At 57.7% G+C, this 17,552-nt stretch overlaps 2 protein-coding genes across 2 annotated transcripts; one reads left to right on the plus strand and one right to left on the minus strand.

The window, feature by feature from the left end:
• Positions 1 to 7,306: 7,306 nt before the first annotated feature.
• Positions 7,307 to 12,132, minus strand: RHBG (Rh family, B glycoprotein). The gene is made up of 10 exons (XM_010564187.1): positions 11,952 to 12,132; positions 10,333 to 10,519; positions 9,779 to 9,929; positions 9,501 to 9,648; positions 9,024 to 9,190; positions 8,683 to 8,820; positions 8,370 to 8,503; positions 8,043 to 8,164; positions 7,582 to 7,655; positions 7,307 to 7,372 (listed from the first exon to the last, which is right to left on the minus strand). The coding sequence occupies exons 1-10, from the start codon at positions 12,130 to 12,132 to the stop codon at positions 7,307 to 7,309; spliced, it is 1,368 nt and encodes a 455-aa protein (XP_010562489.1).
• A 2,446-nt stretch (positions 12,133 to 14,578) lies between these two features.
• Positions 14,579 to 16,649, plus strand: HAPLN2 (hyaluronan and proteoglycan link protein 2). Its single transcript, XM_010564188.1, has 6 exons — positions 14,579 to 14,633; positions 14,852 to 14,965; positions 15,242 to 15,592; positions 15,820 to 15,936; positions 16,043 to 16,228; positions 16,366 to 16,649. Exons 1-6 carry the CDS (start codon positions 14,579 to 14,581, stop codon positions 16,647 to 16,649), a joined length of 1,107 nt encoding a protein of 368 aa, XP_010562490.1.
• The last annotated feature ends 903 nt before the right edge of the window (positions 16,650 to 17,552 follow it).

Consider the following 17,552-nt stretch of genomic DNA (forward strand, 5'->3'; position numbering starts at 1 on the left):
TTGCTGGCTCTGTCCTAGTCGACAGGATGTTTGATTTATGAATTGGATGGATGCATGTTTAATAGTAATAATGACAATAATAGCAATGAAATGTATTAATCAGTGACAGATGACAGACATGAAACCTGCAGTTAAAAGTATTTTAGGATGTGTAAAAATCCCTGTAAATGATTTGCAAATGAGGTACAGACAGTAAAGCAGGCAGCAATGGGGATATTTTGGGGTTTTGCCTCAAAGTGGGGCCACTCCATTTTTAAGGTGATTTAATGCAAGTTGGATGTACAGACATCCGCTACCGAGTGAAAGTCTCCTTTTGGTACTGTAAAAATGTGATTGATTCTCCAAAGCGTGGGATGCTTCACCAGACGCAGCAAAATCCAGTAGGATGGGCTGCAAGGGCAGGGCTGGCAAAATTATGGGCAGGAGCCGTGGTGATGCATAGGCTCTTGCCTGCACGTGGAAATTGCGTGGGTTTAGACTGTAATTTGTTCAAGCCCCACTTGTGCTCTTTGCGCTTTGGGGCTCGCTTGCACATGGGACCAGATGTTACTCCATCCCCTTTAAAGAGCATCTGGGATTTATCTTGGATGATCTATGGAACGTAAGATATTAAATATCTACCTGTGGGCAGGAAAACTCTGCAGTCTAATCTCAGCATCTGATGATTACAGTATTCTGGGACAGGGGTAAAAGTGAAGGGAAAAATATTAGTGCTTTGGAGGATTATGCTGTAGTTCCGCAGAGTCCCTTTAGCCAACAGTAACACCCACCTTGACATCCATCTCAGGTGCAGTGGTACCTTCATCTAGTGCAACTCTGCATCACTGATGTACTGCATGGAGCGGCTGGGATGCTGCTAATGCTCTGTAAAAGGGATGGGGATTTTGAGGCAGCTGATTTGGGGCTTTTTCTCTTTGTTTTTAGTCTGATTTCTGCAGAAAATGAGATTTCTGTGATCACAAGGGTGCATCTGTCATTTCTCACCTCTCTCCCAGGAACTTCTGAAATGGGACAACTTCAGCCCCATTTGCCACAATGTCAGTTTTTGATCCCCAGTCTGTGGGAACTGCTTTGGGGCTTTAGTTATATTTGTTTTTCAGAAGCTCATTTCTACTACTGGCTCCAAAAAAGCAGTCTTTATTAAGTAAAGACAAAAGACTGGTGAAGGGCTGTGACCCTTCCCTTTGGACAGGGAGAGGAGAGGGGTCTGTGTGGTGGGGGTTTGCCATGGTGCAAACTGCAAATGCCTCTGCCCTGGGCTAACGAGCTCTGTGGTTAAGGAAGCATCAGAGCATCCCAGTCCAAGGAGACTTCAGCCCAAACAAGCATTTCTGAAGGAGCCTTGCACATCCACAGGCAATGCCTGCCTGCTCCTGCCCGCATTGAGCCAGAGCTGCTTGCGGAGCTGGACAGTTGCCTGTCCAAAGCCCATCGTGGGAAGAAAGGAAGGAGCAGGTTGTGATTAAAACACTCGACTTGGGCGTAAACCGCTTTGCAGGTGGCCCGTGCCAGGACACGAAGGGGCAGCCTGCCCATGGCGGGCGGCAGGTCAGTCTCTGCCAGAGCAGGGAGAGGGCTTCCCGGCATTGCTTCCACACTCGCCCTCCCACCCTCTGGCCCGCTGGTCATGCCAATTTGTCATCAAGCTGGGATTTCAATTAAACCCCAAAAGAAGGGGTCAGGGGTTATGCAAACATGGTGGTAAAGGCCACTCGCCTGGAGGGCTTTCCCGGGGCTGCTGGTGCCGGCCCCTCGCTTTACACAGTCCCAATTGACCCGGGCTGAGGGCCGGCATTGTTCCCCACGCTCCATTCAAGAGGCAGTTTGTCAATAAAATTGACCTCTCAGCTCCCAGGGATGCTGCCACCTCCTCTTCCTCCCTTTCCCGCCAGATCGCCTGGAGTAGAGCTAACAGTCCCTCCATGGTCTTCGCGCTGCTGGATGTGCTGAGGGTGAGAGCAGGGATGAGAGCAGAAGGGCCACGTTCTGCAGGATGCAGCAGCGATCATGGCAGCTCCTTGTCCCCATGTTGGTTTTTTTTTTTCTTTATTACTAGTCTCTGCCCTTCAGTCTTTTCCATCTGAGGGCAGTTTCCAGCCAGACCACTTGGAAACATCATCGCGAGCAACAGATTCATTCATCGTCTCCAGATCTCGTTCTCCTTTTGCGGCCATTAGCTATCACTCTTGCAGCCACTCCCATGGGCATCCCGTGATGGTTTGCTGCTTGTCACTGCTCGGGTAGGGTTGATGCAGGGACCTGGAGGTCTTCTCCAGCAGAACCGAGCCCCATTGTCCCTCCCCGTTACACAACCGACACCAAAGCCCCACACAGGGCAGCATCTCTCCCCACCAAGCCGCGTGCCCGTCGGCACATCCACCCACTCTAGGCACGATCCCGCTTTTTGGGGAGGTGTGAGGCTTCCCAGTGGGTTTGGGCAGCGGGACTGCATTGGACGCTGCTCCTGCACGCTAATTGTGCCAGGCAGCATTGCAAACAAGCAGTGCTTGAACCTGCAAGCCTGAGGAGGCCATTTCAGCTGCAAGATAAATGGATATCGCGGAGCAAGTGGCAATTAGCGTGGGTAAAGAGCCCCTTAGTGACTGTCCCTTACATAACACCTTTGTTCCAGGCCCTTCACTTCATATTCAGTTTGTAAATAAACTTGACTCCCAGTTTTACTGGGGCCTTTATTCCCTCTTTATTTTATTTTATTATTCTTTTAACCCGGCGAAGAACGAGGCAATTGTTCGCCCGTGGGGAGATGTGGCGCTTTGAGGCGCTGCCCGGCCTGGCATTGCCCACTCACCCCGAATCAGGCGCCGGCAGCAGTGGATGACAGAGCCACCCACGCGGCCGCAATGCCAGCGATTTTAATTGCTTTGCCCCCACTGATGGTGCCCAGAGGCTCATTACGCTGCTGGAGATGAATGGGGGCCTGAAAATGGGGCTTTGTAATTGCAGTGGGTTGAAGGTGGTGGGGGCTTTCATTGGAGGGGTGGCTTGGCAGAGGGGCTGAGCTGTGCCCCCCAAGTTTGGGGTCAGGGAGGGTCTAGGGGACTGTGGATCAGCCCCAACACAGGGACCCATCTCTAATTCACACTGTGTCCTCCCTGTCATCGTATAACCCGTGGGTCCTGGGAGGCTTTGTCTGCACCCACGGGTGGCCTCTGCTAGGCTGGCAGTGAGAGGATGCTCCAAGGCACAGCGGGATGTGCCTCAGTGGATTTGGGGTGCCTGGTCCCAGCCTTTGGGCACGCTGCAGGGAGCAGGGCTCGATGGCTCTCCTGCCTTTAACCTGCATGCTCAAGCTGTGGTTTCCTTTTGCTAGGTCCTTTTCCAAAGGGCAGGGACTGCTCGGGTTGTTATCAAGATGTTTAGTACCCCAAGCAGTGGCTCTTCCTCCACCACCGGTGCTGCCTGGGCTCTTGCCTTGCTGTGGCACAGCGCTGCCAGTCTTTCAAACGGCCCAGTGCTGGTGATGCTCTGCCGTGATGGGAAGCCGTCGGGCGCTGCTCTTTGTTTGGCACAGGGATGGTAGGGTCCCTGCTCCTCTCCTGAGCCTTCCCTCTTCCATATGGTGCCCATTATTAGACGTGTGCATCAGCCTCGTCTGACAAGGAGCTTTACAGGTGTCGCTCGGATAATGATTCACACTCTAACGAAGGTGGGAAAGATGATTAGCTGGCTTTCTATCAAACAGCACACGGCATCAGCTGTTCCTGGGGGTGGGGAGGTGGTGGGGGCTGCGGATGTGTAAGGACATGTATGCCAGCAGCTCAGGGAGCCTGGGCTTTGTCCTGCCTCTAATTCCAATGGACTCTCCGGCACGTCTTTGTGTGCCTTAGTTTCCCCAGCTGTAACAGATAGATGTTGTTATTGCTTTTCCTTGTAAAACACCCTTTGAGCAGCTGATCGAGCTCTTGCATTAGCAAGAGGTGATTTAGGCAGGTCTCTGGGCAGCTGGGCTGCCACAGGAAAGGGCAAGGGAGCTGTCAAAGTCAGGGCTCTCAAGGGACAAGGCTGGTGACGGGGGGACGGGGACAGGGACATGAATTAAATGAACCCCCTGGAAGCAGGGATGTGGTGTGGTGCGTCTGGAGTGTGTGCTGCAGGCTGCAAGAGCCCCGCAGTGTGGGGAAGGGATCCCTGGTGCCATTGTAGCATGGGCAAGGCTTGCTCCACACAGATGTGTCCGTGCCCTCCCCTGCCTGCATCATGTCGGCGAGGCCTTGGGCTTTTCCTGCTGATGTATTTTAAATAAAGACTTATTTAGCAGGTAGGTCCTACCATCCCTGAGCCTGACACAGGTACAGCATCCACCCAACCCCTATGAGCTGGCAGAATTTCTTCTCCAGCTCCTTCCACATCTTGAATATTGTTGGAGGGAAAGGCAAAACGGGAAAATGAGAATAAAATGAGCTTTTCTCAGACATCCTTTGCAGGGAAAGACGTGCTGTCTCGCGGCACATCTCCCCGCGTTAGGCTGTGATCTGAGGGTGAGCCCTGCTTTGAAAAGTGATGGAGCAGAGAGCTCCCTGCAGGACTGGGGAAACTGAGGCACGAGTGGCGTCTGGCACCCAAACCACCCTCGAAACAGAAGAGGTGTGAAGGTTGGGTGCTCGCCCAAGCTCCTCATGCCCCACTGGGGTGTGATCATCACCCAGCCACCGCCACGACCCGCCTGTCCCAGGACGAGCCCCCGGAGCTGCGGGCAGAACCAGCGCTGCCTCTCCCCAAGCTAGTGAGGCCAGCGGGATTATCTGCTTAGCTGCACCATCTGTTCGTCAAACTGCCATCATTATGTTCAACTTGGGAAGAAAACGGCCCCTACAGAGAAGCAATTTGTTCGATGACTAAACCTTTCAGGCTCTCGCCGTCCGAACCTACCCTCGCCACTGTACGGGCGAGCTCTCTGCTCGCGCCCGGCTCGCTTAAACAATCTGCAGGGAGAGTGGCGGTGCGCAAGCTGGTCACACTGGTAAATGGGAAAGGGGAGGGCACAGGGCTCCCCTAATCCGATTACAAAACATAACAGCCTTTCAGAGGGGCCAGGGGGGCCGGGCGAGGGGAGGAGGAGGGAGGTCCATTTCACACCCGACCCCTACGTCTGGGGGTCTCGCAATGATCTCACTGGAGGGGCTTTTCTTCCAGTCGCAGTGGGTTGCTTTTGAAACGTGCTGCGAAGAGATCAAAAAGGGGAAAGGGGCTGCCTGGGAAAGAGGAGGAGAAAGCTGGGAAGGAGGTGAGGTGGGAGGGGGTGTCGTGGGGCTGGGGGTGAGCCCTGCGCCCCAGACTGGGGGTGATGACTGGACCCTGACACCCCCTTGCTGGGGCATCAGCCTTCGTGCCACTTCTTCTCGCATCCCTCCTCTGCGACGCGGCACTGAAGAGTGGTGCATGCCAAGGGGACGTGGGCATGCGGGACGTGTCCTTCCTTATGTCTTGAGCGTGGTGTGGGGCTGGGGTATCTGTACGGAGCAGGGACAGCAGAAACCCTCCCCAGCACCTGCGGTGGCAGCAGGAACTGAGCCGTGTTTTGTCATGGAAATTCAGTGGCACCGAAGCATTTAGCAAATGTTGATTTCACCAGGTTTTCTGTAACGAACGACTGAAACTGGAGAAGTTAAAGTGATGGACTGACTTATATCAAAGCGAGAAGTTTGGAATTTCTGTTGTGGAGCAATGCTTCAGACTCAAAATTTTCTCTAATTTGATTTCATTTCTTTTAGAAAGGATAGAGAATCCTGTTTAAAAGTGATGGTTTATGGTCAGCCTGCAACCAAATTATTTTTAGGGGTTTTTTTGCATCTTTGATGCAATTATTTAAAAAAAAACTATGTATTTCAACAGCAGCAGGTATTAAAACAAGATGGTCCCAAATGTGGCCACTTTGGTTGGGTAGCAAACCGCTTACCCCAAACCTTGCTGCATTGGCCCTGACCCCCTGTCCCTTCTGCATGGAATGGGGCTGTGGCTCCCCTCCCTCCCCCGGGGGGGGGGGGGGGGGGATGGTGCTGGCAGCTGGGGACACCTGCACCCATGGGAACCCCACATGGTGAGCGCCAGAGTCTGGCACTGGAGGTGTGAAAGTGTCTGGCAGCCGCCCCTGGGCTCATGGAAGGTGGGTCCCCCCCAGGCCTCCTCCTCCCACTGGGGACCTCTGGCACGGCCACCATTGCGCCTCAGGGAGCCCTTTGGGGCTGTGCCCCTGCTCCAGGCGCTGCAGGACCCCCCTTGGCTTCACTTGAGCTGCCACTTTCCCAGGGTGCTGGAACCTGCTCCCAGGCAGGAGGTTTGGGGGCTGTTGCCCGCACCTGGAGCAGGCAGGCAGGGTGAGAGCCTCTCTGCAGGGGGCATGTGGAGATGGGGTGCTGGGTGCTGCTGGGGGCCCTGGAAAGCAGGGGGACCTGGGGGCTGCAATTGCCAGGGGAGCATCCACTCCCAAAGGGGCTGAGTGTTGGGGGGCACTTTCCTGTTCTGAGGGGGGGGGGGGCTTTTTTTTGGCCCCAGTGCAAGGTGATGAGTGGTAAGGGGAAGGCAGGGGTCACCCCTGTGCTGGGGACCCTGGTGTCACCCTGGACCTGCCCCTGGGTGGTGGCTGCTCTGGGCTATCGCATGTTCTGGTGGCTAAGGCTCCAGTAGGGTACCCTGCTTGGGGGGGTGCGGGCAGCGCAGATGGCGACAGGGTTGGAGCAACCCATGGAACCAACCCCATGGGCATCAGTCTTTAGGGCGCAGGTGGGTTCTGGGGGCTTTGCTTTTCTCCCTGAAAAGAAACCTGAAGGAAACCCAGCCAGCAAAGCTGGGCGGGTGCTGTGTGAACTCACTGGCAAATCCTGAAGCTACAAAGGATCTACATGTTTTAATTGTTGTGTGCAAAAGTATCCATAGAAAGTCATTGCTGCTTTCTGTGGACCCTGGTACGCCCCTTCCCTGACACAGCCCTCCTCATTGCCACCTTCTCTTCAGAGAGCAGTAGATGGGGAAACTGAGGCACAGAGCAGAGCAGGGAAGTGGCTGAGCCAAGTCTGGACACCCAGAGGTGTCCCTGAAGCAAGCCGGGTCACTCCCACAGCAAGCACCCATATCACTGCAGCATCTCTTCACCCTCCAAAGGCCCGTGGGCACTTGGCCTGCTCCCAAAACCTTTGGGACCAGGAAGTGGCTCCCACATGGGGACAAGCCTGGCTGTCTCCAGAGCAGGTTGCTGGGCAATTGAGGCTGCCAGAAGCTTCCCAACACTGGTGATGCCAGCAGAGGGTTGAGGCTGGTGGTGCAGGACCTCACCGTGGGATCAGGGTCATTAGACCAAGGTGCTGGCGCCCGGCTCCTTTCTGCTTTCCCTGCGGTCGCATCCTTCCTCAGCCACCTGTGCCAACGAAGAGATAGAGAGGGGCAGAAGCGGGGCCTGCTCGGAGCAAATCAGGACTGGATGGGGGGGACCTGGGGGGCTTTAATGAAACTGTCTCCCACCCTAAACGCTGCTGCAGGAGGAGGGAGGATATCAGCAGCCGGGGGGAAGCATCCAACCCCTGCTGCTGCCTGAGCCGCGTAAACCCTTATTTTTACCAGCTTTACCTCCCAGAGGACCGTGTTTTCCAGGTACCGCGTGTCCGGGGGAGACCTCAACCCTTTCATTTTCAGGACGGCTCCTGAGGATGCCCAAAACCGGGGGAGGGCGTCTGAGAACGGGGCGGCCGGGCCAGCCCGGCTGCTCTCGCCGGGCTTCCCCTGACATCTAGCGGCAGCGCTGGGCTGGGCTGCACCGAGCCCCGGCCCCGGGGGCAGCAGCTCCGGTCCCAGCCCAGGCCCCGGGGGCAGCAGCTCCGGTCCCAGCCCAGGCCCCGGGGGCAGCTCCAGCCCCGGGAGCAGCCCTAGCTCCGACCCCGGCTCCGGCTCCGGCCCCGAGGGGGTTTGCGCAGCGCCGAGCACCCGCCCCGGCTGATGGGGAGGATCCGTTTGGGGGCTCTTCCTGGCTTTTCCGCAATTCCCCCTGCTCCTCACACCCTCTGTCCCGTCTCACCGGAGGCAAAACTCACCCGTGAGGCTGCCTCCGAGCATGGCGAGGAGCAGGGTGATAGGCAGGGCGCAGAGCTGGCAGAGCGCCTGGTCAGTGGCCGTCCAGCTGCCCTGGGCCACCAGCGGGAACAAGAACTCCAGCCTGCAAGCCGGAGCAGGGATGTGTTTTTGGGGGGAACTTGTTCTCCCAGGCGGGGAAATGGGGGGCTCCGCTTATGGCTCTGGGTGATGTGCTATAAGCGGGCGCTGTAACAGAGGGTGCATGGAGCATCTCCGATTTTAGGGGTCATGGCTGCCCCAGCTTGGTGCATGGAGTCACTGGCACCCCTGATTCTGGCTCTTCTCACCTGCCACCATAAGCATCTGCAGTGGCCAGTGCCGTCAGCAGCGTCCCCAGCAAGGCACCCAGGATCCCCGGCAGCCCATGGACATTGTGAACCCCACATGTGTCCTGGGTTTTCAGCCTGGAGCACAGGACAGGCTGGGGAGAGCGTTTAAGGAAAAGCTGGGGTTTGGATGGGGGATGCTTGCCCAGGGAGGCTGTGCTGCGGCTCGGTGTTTGCAGATTTGGGAGCTGCAGGTTGGCAATGCAGCCTCCCCCAAAGGCAGGTGGTCCCCTGACCTGGGACCGGTGTCCTCGGCTGTCCCAAGGCAACTCACCATGAGGAATCTGAAGCCAAGTGGGGGGATCAGGCCGGCCAGAAACCCCGCAACGAGGGCCCCGAAGGGGGTGACCAGCATCTCCCCAGCCATACCCATCATGGCCGCACCAGCCAAGGTGGCATCCTGGATCTGAACCTGATGGAGCAGGACATGGTTAGGGGAATTGGCTCCATGGAGGATATCAGCATGAGGCTGGGGGGATTTGGATTTCCTCGGGGATCAAAATGGGTCTTAATGAACTAAAGAAAGCCTAATGGGCATCCCCTCTTGCCCCAGGTGTATTCATGCTCACTGTCCCTGTAGGATGGGACATGGGTTTGTCCCAGGAGAGGACCTACCATCCGCAGTGTGCCCTCCTCGTGGAGGACAGGTGAGAGGACCAAGGTGGCCAGTGTGCTTGCCGCCAGCGAGAAGTAGGTGTTGAGCACTGCCCAGGGCTCAGCATTTTCATGGACCGCGGTGGCTGAGGTGAAGCTGGGCCAGAAGATCCACAGGTAGATGGTTCCTGCGGGGAACAGGTAGGTTTTGATGTTGGGGTTGATCCCTCATGGGAAAGAAACTTCTTGCTAGTGCCAAGAGATGTAAGTGCCCACAGCTTGCAGTGTGGGAGGTTCAGGTTGGATATGAGGAAAAGCTTTTTCCTGGAGGGGGTAGTACAGCCCCAGGACAGGTCCCCAAGGAGGTACAAGACCTCTGTCCTTGATGGTTTGCGGGACTCTGCTGGTCAAAGCCACAGCCACACTGTCCTAATGTTGGTGATGGTCCTTCCACCATCATGTCTATGACTCCAGTGTTGTAGAGTTCAAGCTCCGTACCAACCACAGCAAAGACATCTGGCTGGTTCCCCGTGTCCTGCTGCTTTTTGCACTTGTCCATATGGGGCTGGTGCAAGATCCGTGAAATCATCAAGCCGAAATAAGCACCAAAGGTGTGGACAGTCAAGGAGCCCCCACTGTCTCTTACCTGGTGAGTACAGAAAAACACCGTACAGGAAAGGAGGATATGGGATTTGTCTCTACAAACAAATTGACATGAGGAGCTGAAACCCATAGTCATCCCCTTTCTGGTGGGCCCTCCCCGATCGGTGACTCACCCCCATGAGACTGAGCAGGATGTATTCATTAAGAGTGAAGAGGATGACACCCATCAGGGTCAGCAGCAGCATCTGGACAGGGTTTACCCTACCCAGAACAGCTCCGGTGGAGATCAGAATGGCTGCAGTGCAGAAGTCGGCACTGACTATGCTGGGAAGGAGAGGGGAGGTGTGGGGCTGGAGGACGGGAGCTGGGGAGAGCAGGGTTTTGGGGAGACGAGAGCTGAGCCTGCAGCCCAGACCCTGTATCCCACCGCTCCTGCAAGCTGAATGGGCAGCCCAAGCCTTGCAATGTTGGTGACAAAGGAACAGCTGGGCTTGAGGCGGGGAGGGGGGGGCAGCGTGCCCTCCTAAATGCCTGTCTGTAACTTGTTGGCAGTACTTACATGGCCCTTACTAGTGTGGTACTCAAATAACCCAGAAGTCTGGTCCTACTTGCCCTCATCATCCTCCTCCAAAGCAGAGCTGTGAGTTTTACAGAGGAGGGAGCCAGTGTGCCAGGGCTGGACCTGGGATAATCAAGGCCAGGCAGCAGCAGCTCCCTCCTGCCTTACCTCTGAGCTCCCACGTAAATTTTGCCATTCAGGAAGAAGTGTAAAAAACCCTGGATCAGTACGGCCCACTGGATGGCGAAGGCCATGATGAGGATGCTGATGGCCACACTGCCTGGCCCATAGCGGCTGAGGAAGGCCACCAGGAGCCCAAAGCCAAGGAGAGCTTGGAGGTGGACATCCCGGAAACCTGGAGGAAGAGGGACAGAAGGATGGATCTGGAGGTGTCGAGGACAGGCAGCCACCGTCCTGCCTGCTGGTCCCCTTGAGGGGGCTCAGACACTCCCTGCTTTAAGAGGTTTTGGGGAGCTGAAGGCTTCAACTGATATAAATCAGCCTTGCTCCACCTACGTGTCTCTGGAACTGTGGTGGATCTCCCTTGGAGATCTCCAGCAGAGAGCATGAGCAACTGCTTGTGCTTGTGCTAGTGACAGGTAAAGCTGTCCCCGCCTGATGTGGCCCCTGCCACCCTTTGCAGTGGCTCCTGGTCTCCCCATTTGCAGCCACTCTGTGCAGATACTTCGGTACATGCATGTGGTTCAGCCTGCAGCCCAGAAACCTCTTGGGGTGGCCAAGAGCCATCTACGTCCATTACACCAGCACGAAGGTGGGTCTGAGATGTCAACCACACCCCGGCACCTCTCTGCTGTCCCTGAAAACATCATGTCCCACTTCATGGGACAAGAGGACCGGAAGGCTGAACAGAAAAATGGGACCAGTCTGGTACCGTTTGGTGGCAAACCAGAGGAGCGGGACCAGATTCTCACTTGGGCTAAATGCCCTTTGCACACCTCAGCCGTGCCGAGAGCTGTGTCCCGTCCTTCCCCGTGTGCCGAAGCCGTGAGTCACTGCCTGCGCTGGGTGGGGTTACGTGCGCAGGCGAAACCGGGAAAACCTGCCTGCTGCCTGCTCCCTGATGGGTAGTTCTGCTCGGCTCAGCTCCCCTCCCTTGGCCAGGGTACTCCTGAGGCTCCTTTCCAATCACCTGCCTTGTCCTTAGCTCGGAAAAGCCGGGGTCAGTCCCTCATCCCCCAGTCCAGGATGAGTTTCGCAGCGATGCCCAGCGTGCAGGAGTATGCTGCCAGTGGGGCAGACCCACAGGCCCACATAGGGAGCTGTGGCAGCACCAAGGGAACCAAGTCGTCTGTGAAAGGGGCTTGGTGCAAATCCCTTGGCACTGCAAAACCCGAGAGGTCGGTGGGAAGTTTTGCAGACCCCAAAGTGCCAGGAGCAGCTGCCGTGCTCCCCCCCGGCGATGGGAGGACAATCCCAGGTTAATCACTGCACCGAGTGATCCCCTCCACACTCCAGCTGCCGAAACGCATGTCCTAGACCCAAATATTCCTGTTTTGGGCCTGGCTTTGTCCAATAATGTGGGAAATCCTTGCAGCACATCTCCTGTCCGCCCACCGACCCCTCCTTGGTGGCATGCACCGGTACCCCAACCCTGCGGCTTGATGTTCCCCCTCCTCTGTTTTACTCCGGAGTCTGATCCAGAGCTAGACAGTGTGACAGATCTGCAGCCTAGACCGAGCATGGTGACATCCCATGCCACCCCCTCAGGAGCGCCTGGGGATGAGGTAATGCCGCTCCCTCTACCCACCTGGGGTGGGGGTACTCACGGGGATGCTGAAAACTCGTGTCCTGGTTTCTCCAGCTGCAGTTCAGTTGCTGGGAGCAGAAGCCGGGGCTGCTCTCTGGGCCGTACCGGACAAAGACAGCGAAGAGGATGATGGTAATGATTTGGAGGAGGAAGCACAGTCCAGAGAGCTGGAACCTCGAGGCAGTGGTGTACTCAGGCATGTTGCTGGGGGCAGGCAAACCCCCTGAAACCGGGGAGACGCTAAGAGAGACGCGCTGGGGCTGCAAACTCCGCCTGCCAGGGCGGCTGCCAGGTCCTGCCCTCGCCTCAGTGCTTCCCACAGGTGGAAGAACCGGCCGGGAGCGGGACAGCACTGTTAACAGAAACCCTGGGCTGGCACACCTTGGCACCTGGTTTTGCCACATCAGGCGGCTCAGGCCACTGTGCCGGGGAAGCACACGGGGCTTTTGGTGTCACATCCATCTCAGCTGAGTGCAAGAGGGTCGGGGTGGGATTTGGGGTGTGGGGGGAGCCATGGCTGGGGGACATCCAAGGTTTCAGCCTTTCTGGAGGTGCAGCATGGAAGAAAAATGGTGGGTTTGGGGAATTGGGTCAGACAGAGGAGATGGAGGGTGGTGGAGCAAGCACGGTGGGACTGACCCGCTGCAGAGGTGCTGGGCTCCGGCAAGCTCAGCAAAACCAGGTTTAAACTCCCTGGTCAGTAGGAAAAATGATGGTTCAGGGGGGCTATGGTGAAGAACTTACCTGTAGGGCTGTGTGGGGAGGAGGAGAAGCTGAGCCTTGAAAAATAAGGGCGAGGAGCGCTGTCAGAGGCTGCTGTTAGCAACCCGTGCCAGGAGCTGGAACGCGAAGGTTTCCTTTGCTTTACTTTGGCTGCTTCTGCTTTTGCAGAGAGGTGTTTGTAATGCACTGAGAGCGGGTACAAATCCCAAAAAGGGAGAGGAAGAGAAGAGGAGCCGAGAAGTAAAACACAGTGTGTGTTTGGGAAGTGACTCGGGTAACTCCTTTCCAAAGCGCCGGGCCAAATTATGATCTCAGATAAGCAGCATCAGGCTGGGGTCATGCCCTGACGCCAACAGGATGGGGAACGGGAATGAGTCACGTTTGGAGGCCCCAGCAAGTGTCCTGCTTCAGGCTGTGGTTTTGTGAGAGCTGAGGGGTGTAGCTGTTGCCTTCACTCGGGAAAAATGCAAGAAACAGCTCAGCTCGTTTGTGGTACCACAGAGCTGGGAAACAGCATCCTCCAGCCAAGGAGCCCTGAGCTGCTGCCCAGGGATGGGCATTGCTGGAGGGGATCAGGATCCACTTTTGCAGCCGTGGGCATGGGAAGTGTGATGGAGGGAGATCACAGGTGCTCTCTGAACAGCCATGGACCCACAAAATAACTGTGGGGAGATGCAGGAGAGGAGCGTGCAGTGCTGCTGTGGTTTAGCCTTTCTCTGCTTGGGGGGAGCAAAGTTCTGGCCACATTTTGCTCATTAAAATGAGCCAAAGCACTTGACCAGTTTGAGCTAGGAGAGCCTCGCAGGCTTCCAGTCCAGACTGCTGGCATCAGTGTTAGGGCAGGTTATTGCATTAACCCCTCTGTACAAGCAGCCAATTTTGAACAGGGGCTGGGAGCCGTGGGAAGCGGGCTGGGTGCAAGGGGCTGGGGAGACAGCATGTGCCCTGGTGCCGCTTTGCCCCAGGGAGGTTTGTTTTCTGTGCCGTGTGTGCCACGGCGAAGCCAGGATCACTGTGTCCCTTGGTGCCGGGGACAGATGCTGCTTGTCTTGTGTTTCCTTTGAGAAAAGCTTCCTCCACCCTTGGACATGGACCCTGGGGGAGGGAGAAGATAAGGGAGCCCAGAACACAGCCCCATTGTGTGGCCCTGTTTTGCTCCCAGCAGCATCCCGGCCCCAAAGTGACGATGAGGAAGCCTTTCCGATGTCTTTTCGCAGGGTAGGATAAGGCCAGTGGGATACAAGACCCGCCTTGCACAACCCACGGGAGCCCCAAAGGATGGGAACAGCATCCCCGCATCAGAGACTTGAGGTGGAGGGGGCATAAAATTAACCATTGTCCTGATGTCTGCGGGAGCAGCGAGCACCATCCCAGCACTGGGGGCCAATGACAAGGGGAGGCCTTGCTGGTCCAAGGGGCTGCCGGAGCCCTGTGCGGTGCTGGCATCTTCCCTGAATTCCCCAATGCTGTGGCCTGCAAATAAAGGGATGTTTGTTAGCTGGGCACGCTGTGTTTTGCCGAGCAGAACAATAAAGAGAAAGATGCTCACAATGGGAAATTGTGCTTCCTCCTCCCTGTGCGTTCCTCGGGGAGGTGTTGAGGGGAAAAAAAAAAGAGAGAAGAAAGCAGGAAGAGACGGCAACAGGGAAGGGAGTGAGGGCACAGCCAGCTCTCGCCACTCCCGCGCACCATGGGAGCAGGCGCCAAGGCACCGCGGGGCCGTGGGGCTGCCGGGACACTGCCCGCCCTGGGACGGTGACAGGGAAGGGGCTGGCTGGGAGCACCCACTCGCCACCTCCCATGTCCCTGTGTCCCCTCTTCCCGGCAGCACCGTGACACAGATTTGACCCTTCCGGAGCCCTCGACCCTGCGATGGGGAAGCTGTGACGGAGACAGGACGCAGCAGGCACCGGGGCAGGACGCATGCTGGAGGCGTTGGATGGGACCGGCAGCTCCCCAAAGGACGCAGCTGGGGACGGTAAGAGGTGTGCGGCACTGGGGAGGAGGGTTGGCGCATTCTGTTGGCTGGATGTCCTGCGAGGGGACATCCCCTTTGCACAGTAAATGTCAGTGAGCCCCCAGCTGAGCAGGGCCATCCATCGGCCCCATGGCATCCCCAGCAGCAAGCACTGCAGATGCCCCCAGCCATTGGGGTACATCCCACTGCACGTCCCTGACCCCTGCGCCCCCCCCCAGGCACCGCCCTGCCCCCAGCTCTAAGGATGCACCGGCTTCTCCTGCTCAGCTCCCTCTGGCTCTTGGCAGCACCCCCAGCATCGAGCATCTTCCAGCGGCCGACGGGGAGCCCAGGTAGGGAGCAGGGCCCAGGAGGAGGATGGGGTGCTGCTGTTTGGGGTCGGTGCTGGAGGAGGGAGGTGGTGCTGGGGGGATTCAGCCAGGGCAGGGGCTGAGCTGTGTGTTCCCGGGGTTGTAGGAGTGGGGAAAAGAAGCCAGGATGGGTGATAGAAACCAGGCTTAAGATGCTGATGAGGGTTGAGGGGTGTCAGGGGAGGCGTTGAAGAGGTGGTGGAGCCACAGCAGTGTTCTGTGGTGAGCCAATGCTGAGGCTGCCCGGGTATGCCGCAGCCCCCCCCCACCTGCAGTACCTGCTGGAGCCCCTTCACACCACGGTGCACACGCAGCGGGGTGCCACGGCCACCCTGCCCTGTGTCCTGCGCGCCCTGCCCCGCAACTACCGGGTGAAGTGGAGCAAGTTGGAGCCGGCCAACTATCGGGAGAGCATCATCCTCATCACCAACGGGCTGTACCACAAGAACTATGGGCCGCTGAGCCCACGGGTGCGCCTGCGGCACAGCCACCGCTACGATGCCTCGCTCACCATCACTGACGTGGCTCTGGAGGACGAGGGACGCTACCGCTGCCAGCTTGTCAATGGGCTGGAGGACGAGAGCGTCTCGCTCACGCTGCACCTCGAAGGTGAGGCTGGGGCACCTCCTGCTACATCCCCCAGGGATGTGGGAGAGAGTGGAGAGGGGACCCTGGACTGGGACTGGGGGTCCACGGCTGGGTGCTTCCTCCCCTTGTGTCCCCTGTTGCAACACCCCAAGCCCCGGCCTTATCTTCAGCACTGAATCCCCAGGGATGATAAGCCAAAGCCTCCTCGGGGAGAACATCTCCTTCACCCTCTGTCCCTGTTCCCTCAGGCGTCGTCTTCCCCTACCAGCCCAGCAACGGACGCTACAAATTCAACTACCATGAAGCCAAGCGAGCCTGCGAGCAGCAGGACTCCCGCCTCGCTACCTACCAGCAGCTCTACAAAGGTGAGGCATCCAAAAAAAACCCCTTATCCACCCCAAAATGTGCCTTGCTGGGCGCAGGAGTGGGGAGGAGGGAAGCACTGGTGCTGACCCTCCTCTTGCCCTGCAGCCTGGACGGAGGGTCTCGACTGGTGCAACGCCGGCTGGATCCTCGATGGGACCGTCCACTACCCTATCATCAACTCCCGGGAGCCGTGTGGTGGCCACCTCCTCCTGCCGGGCGTTCGGACCTATGGGGCCAGGGACAAGCAGAAGGACCGATTCGATGCTTTCTGCTTCACCTCTGCTCTTCAAGGTAGTGCTGGCATCCCCTCTCCCTCCCACAGTGGCACTGAACCCCGATGCCCACCTGTATTGGCATCAGGGCTGGGGTTGTTCCCAGGAAGACATCCGTGGCGGGTGCTCACCTGCCATGTCCCCATTCATCCCCAGGCCAGGTCTACTTCATCCGGGCCCACCTGAACTTCAAGGAGGCCGGACAAGCATGCCGCAACCACGGGGCTGCCATCGCCAAAGTGGGGCAACTCTACTCCGCCTGGAAGTTTTCCCAGCTGGATCGCTGTGACGGGGGGTGGCTGGCGGACGGCAGTGTGCGGTACCCCATTACCACACCCCGTGAGCGCTGCGGGGGGCTGCCGGACCCCGGCGTCCGCAGCTTCGGCTTTCCCAGCAAGGAGCTGCGGACCTATGGCACCTACTGCTTCGTGGGGAAGTAGGAACACCAGAAGGAGAGGTGGGCTGAGCGAAGGGTACCGTGGTAGGACGCTGGCCCTTGTCACCCAGGTGGAGAGCTTGAGGTGGGGTATTGGGGGGGTCTCCCAGTGATTTCGAGCGGTTCGTGCATCCTCTGATGGAGCGATAGAGCTCGGTTTGGGCGCTCAGTGCATCCTCTGATGGAGCTGCTCCCCATGCCCCAGCCTGCTTTGGGGCTTGTTGGGTGTTCGGGGCTTGCTGGAGAAGCCAGACCCATTGCTGGGCCAGGAAGGGGGTCTAATCCAGACCCCCCCAGCCAGCACCACAGGCCCCCCCTTCCCCAACCCCGGTGCGTCCCTTGGCCCATCCTTGCTCCCTGCAGCCACAAGGACTCTGGCTGGTGCAAGCACACTGGAGGGCTGGGCATTAACGAGCGTGACTAATGGAGTTTTGCCTTCTCAATTAATAAAGCGACGGTAAAGCTGCACGGCAAAGCCACGCTCTTGCCTGGCCTCTGCCCCCTGGGACTGTCTGGCCTCTCAAAGAGGGGAATTTGACAAAGACTTTCCGTCTCAAGCAGGGGGGCAGCCAGTGCGGCCCCCCCCAGCCGCCCTGTCCCGGGGGTTATCGGTGTTCCTGGCACTGCACACCAGGGGTTTCTGAGTTTTGCTGTTCAACAGTCAGGGAGAGCTATAAAAAGCACCGGAGCTGGCACAGTGCAGGGGGAAAACCAGTGTGGGGAGATGCCAGCATCCCCTGGCACCTACAATGTGCCCCCCAAGTCCCATGTGTTTGCCAGGAGCAGCAGCCCAGCCTGATCTCTGACCGGTCCCCAATGCCACTGGGATGCGGGGGCACTTTGGGCTGTGCCTCCCTGTTTCTGTGGTCCCTGGGGATGTTGCTGTGCACAGGCTGTGCCAGGGGCT

This window comes from Haliaeetus leucocephalus, unplaced genomic scaffold (genome assembly GCF_000737465.1).
Source record: "Haliaeetus leucocephalus isolate CR32 unplaced genomic scaffold, Haliaeetus_leucocephalus-4.0 Scaffold175, whole genome shotgun sequence".
Classification (NCBI taxonomy): Eukaryota; Metazoa; Chordata; class Aves; order Accipitriformes; family Accipitridae; genus Haliaeetus; species Haliaeetus leucocephalus.

Coding starts and splice junctions, on each gene's coding strand:
- RHBG (XM_010564187.1), bottom strand. CDS start 12,132: ATGCCTGAGTACACCACTGCCTCGAGGTTCCAGCTCTCTGGACTGTGC. Junction 8,165..8,369: donor GCAGATGCTTATGGTGGCAG/GTGAGAAGAGCC, acceptor TCCGGCTTGCAG/GCTGGAGTTCTTGTTCCCGC. Junction 7,373..7,581: donor AAAACACGGTCCTCTGGGAG/GTAAAGCTGGTA, acceptor TCGTTGGCACAG/GTGGCTGAGGAAGGATGCGA.
- HAPLN2 (XM_010564188.1), top strand. CDS start 14,579: ATGCTGGAGGCGTTGGATGGGACCGGCAGCTCCCCAAAGGACGCAGCT. Junction 15,593..15,819: donor GCTCACGCTGCACCTCGAAG/GTGAGGCTGGGG, acceptor CTGTTCCCTCAG/GCGTCGTCTTCCCCTACCAG. Junction 16,229..16,365: donor CTTCACCTCTGCTCTTCAAG/GTAGTGCTGGCA, acceptor ATTCATCCCCAG/GCCAGGTCTACTTCATCCGG.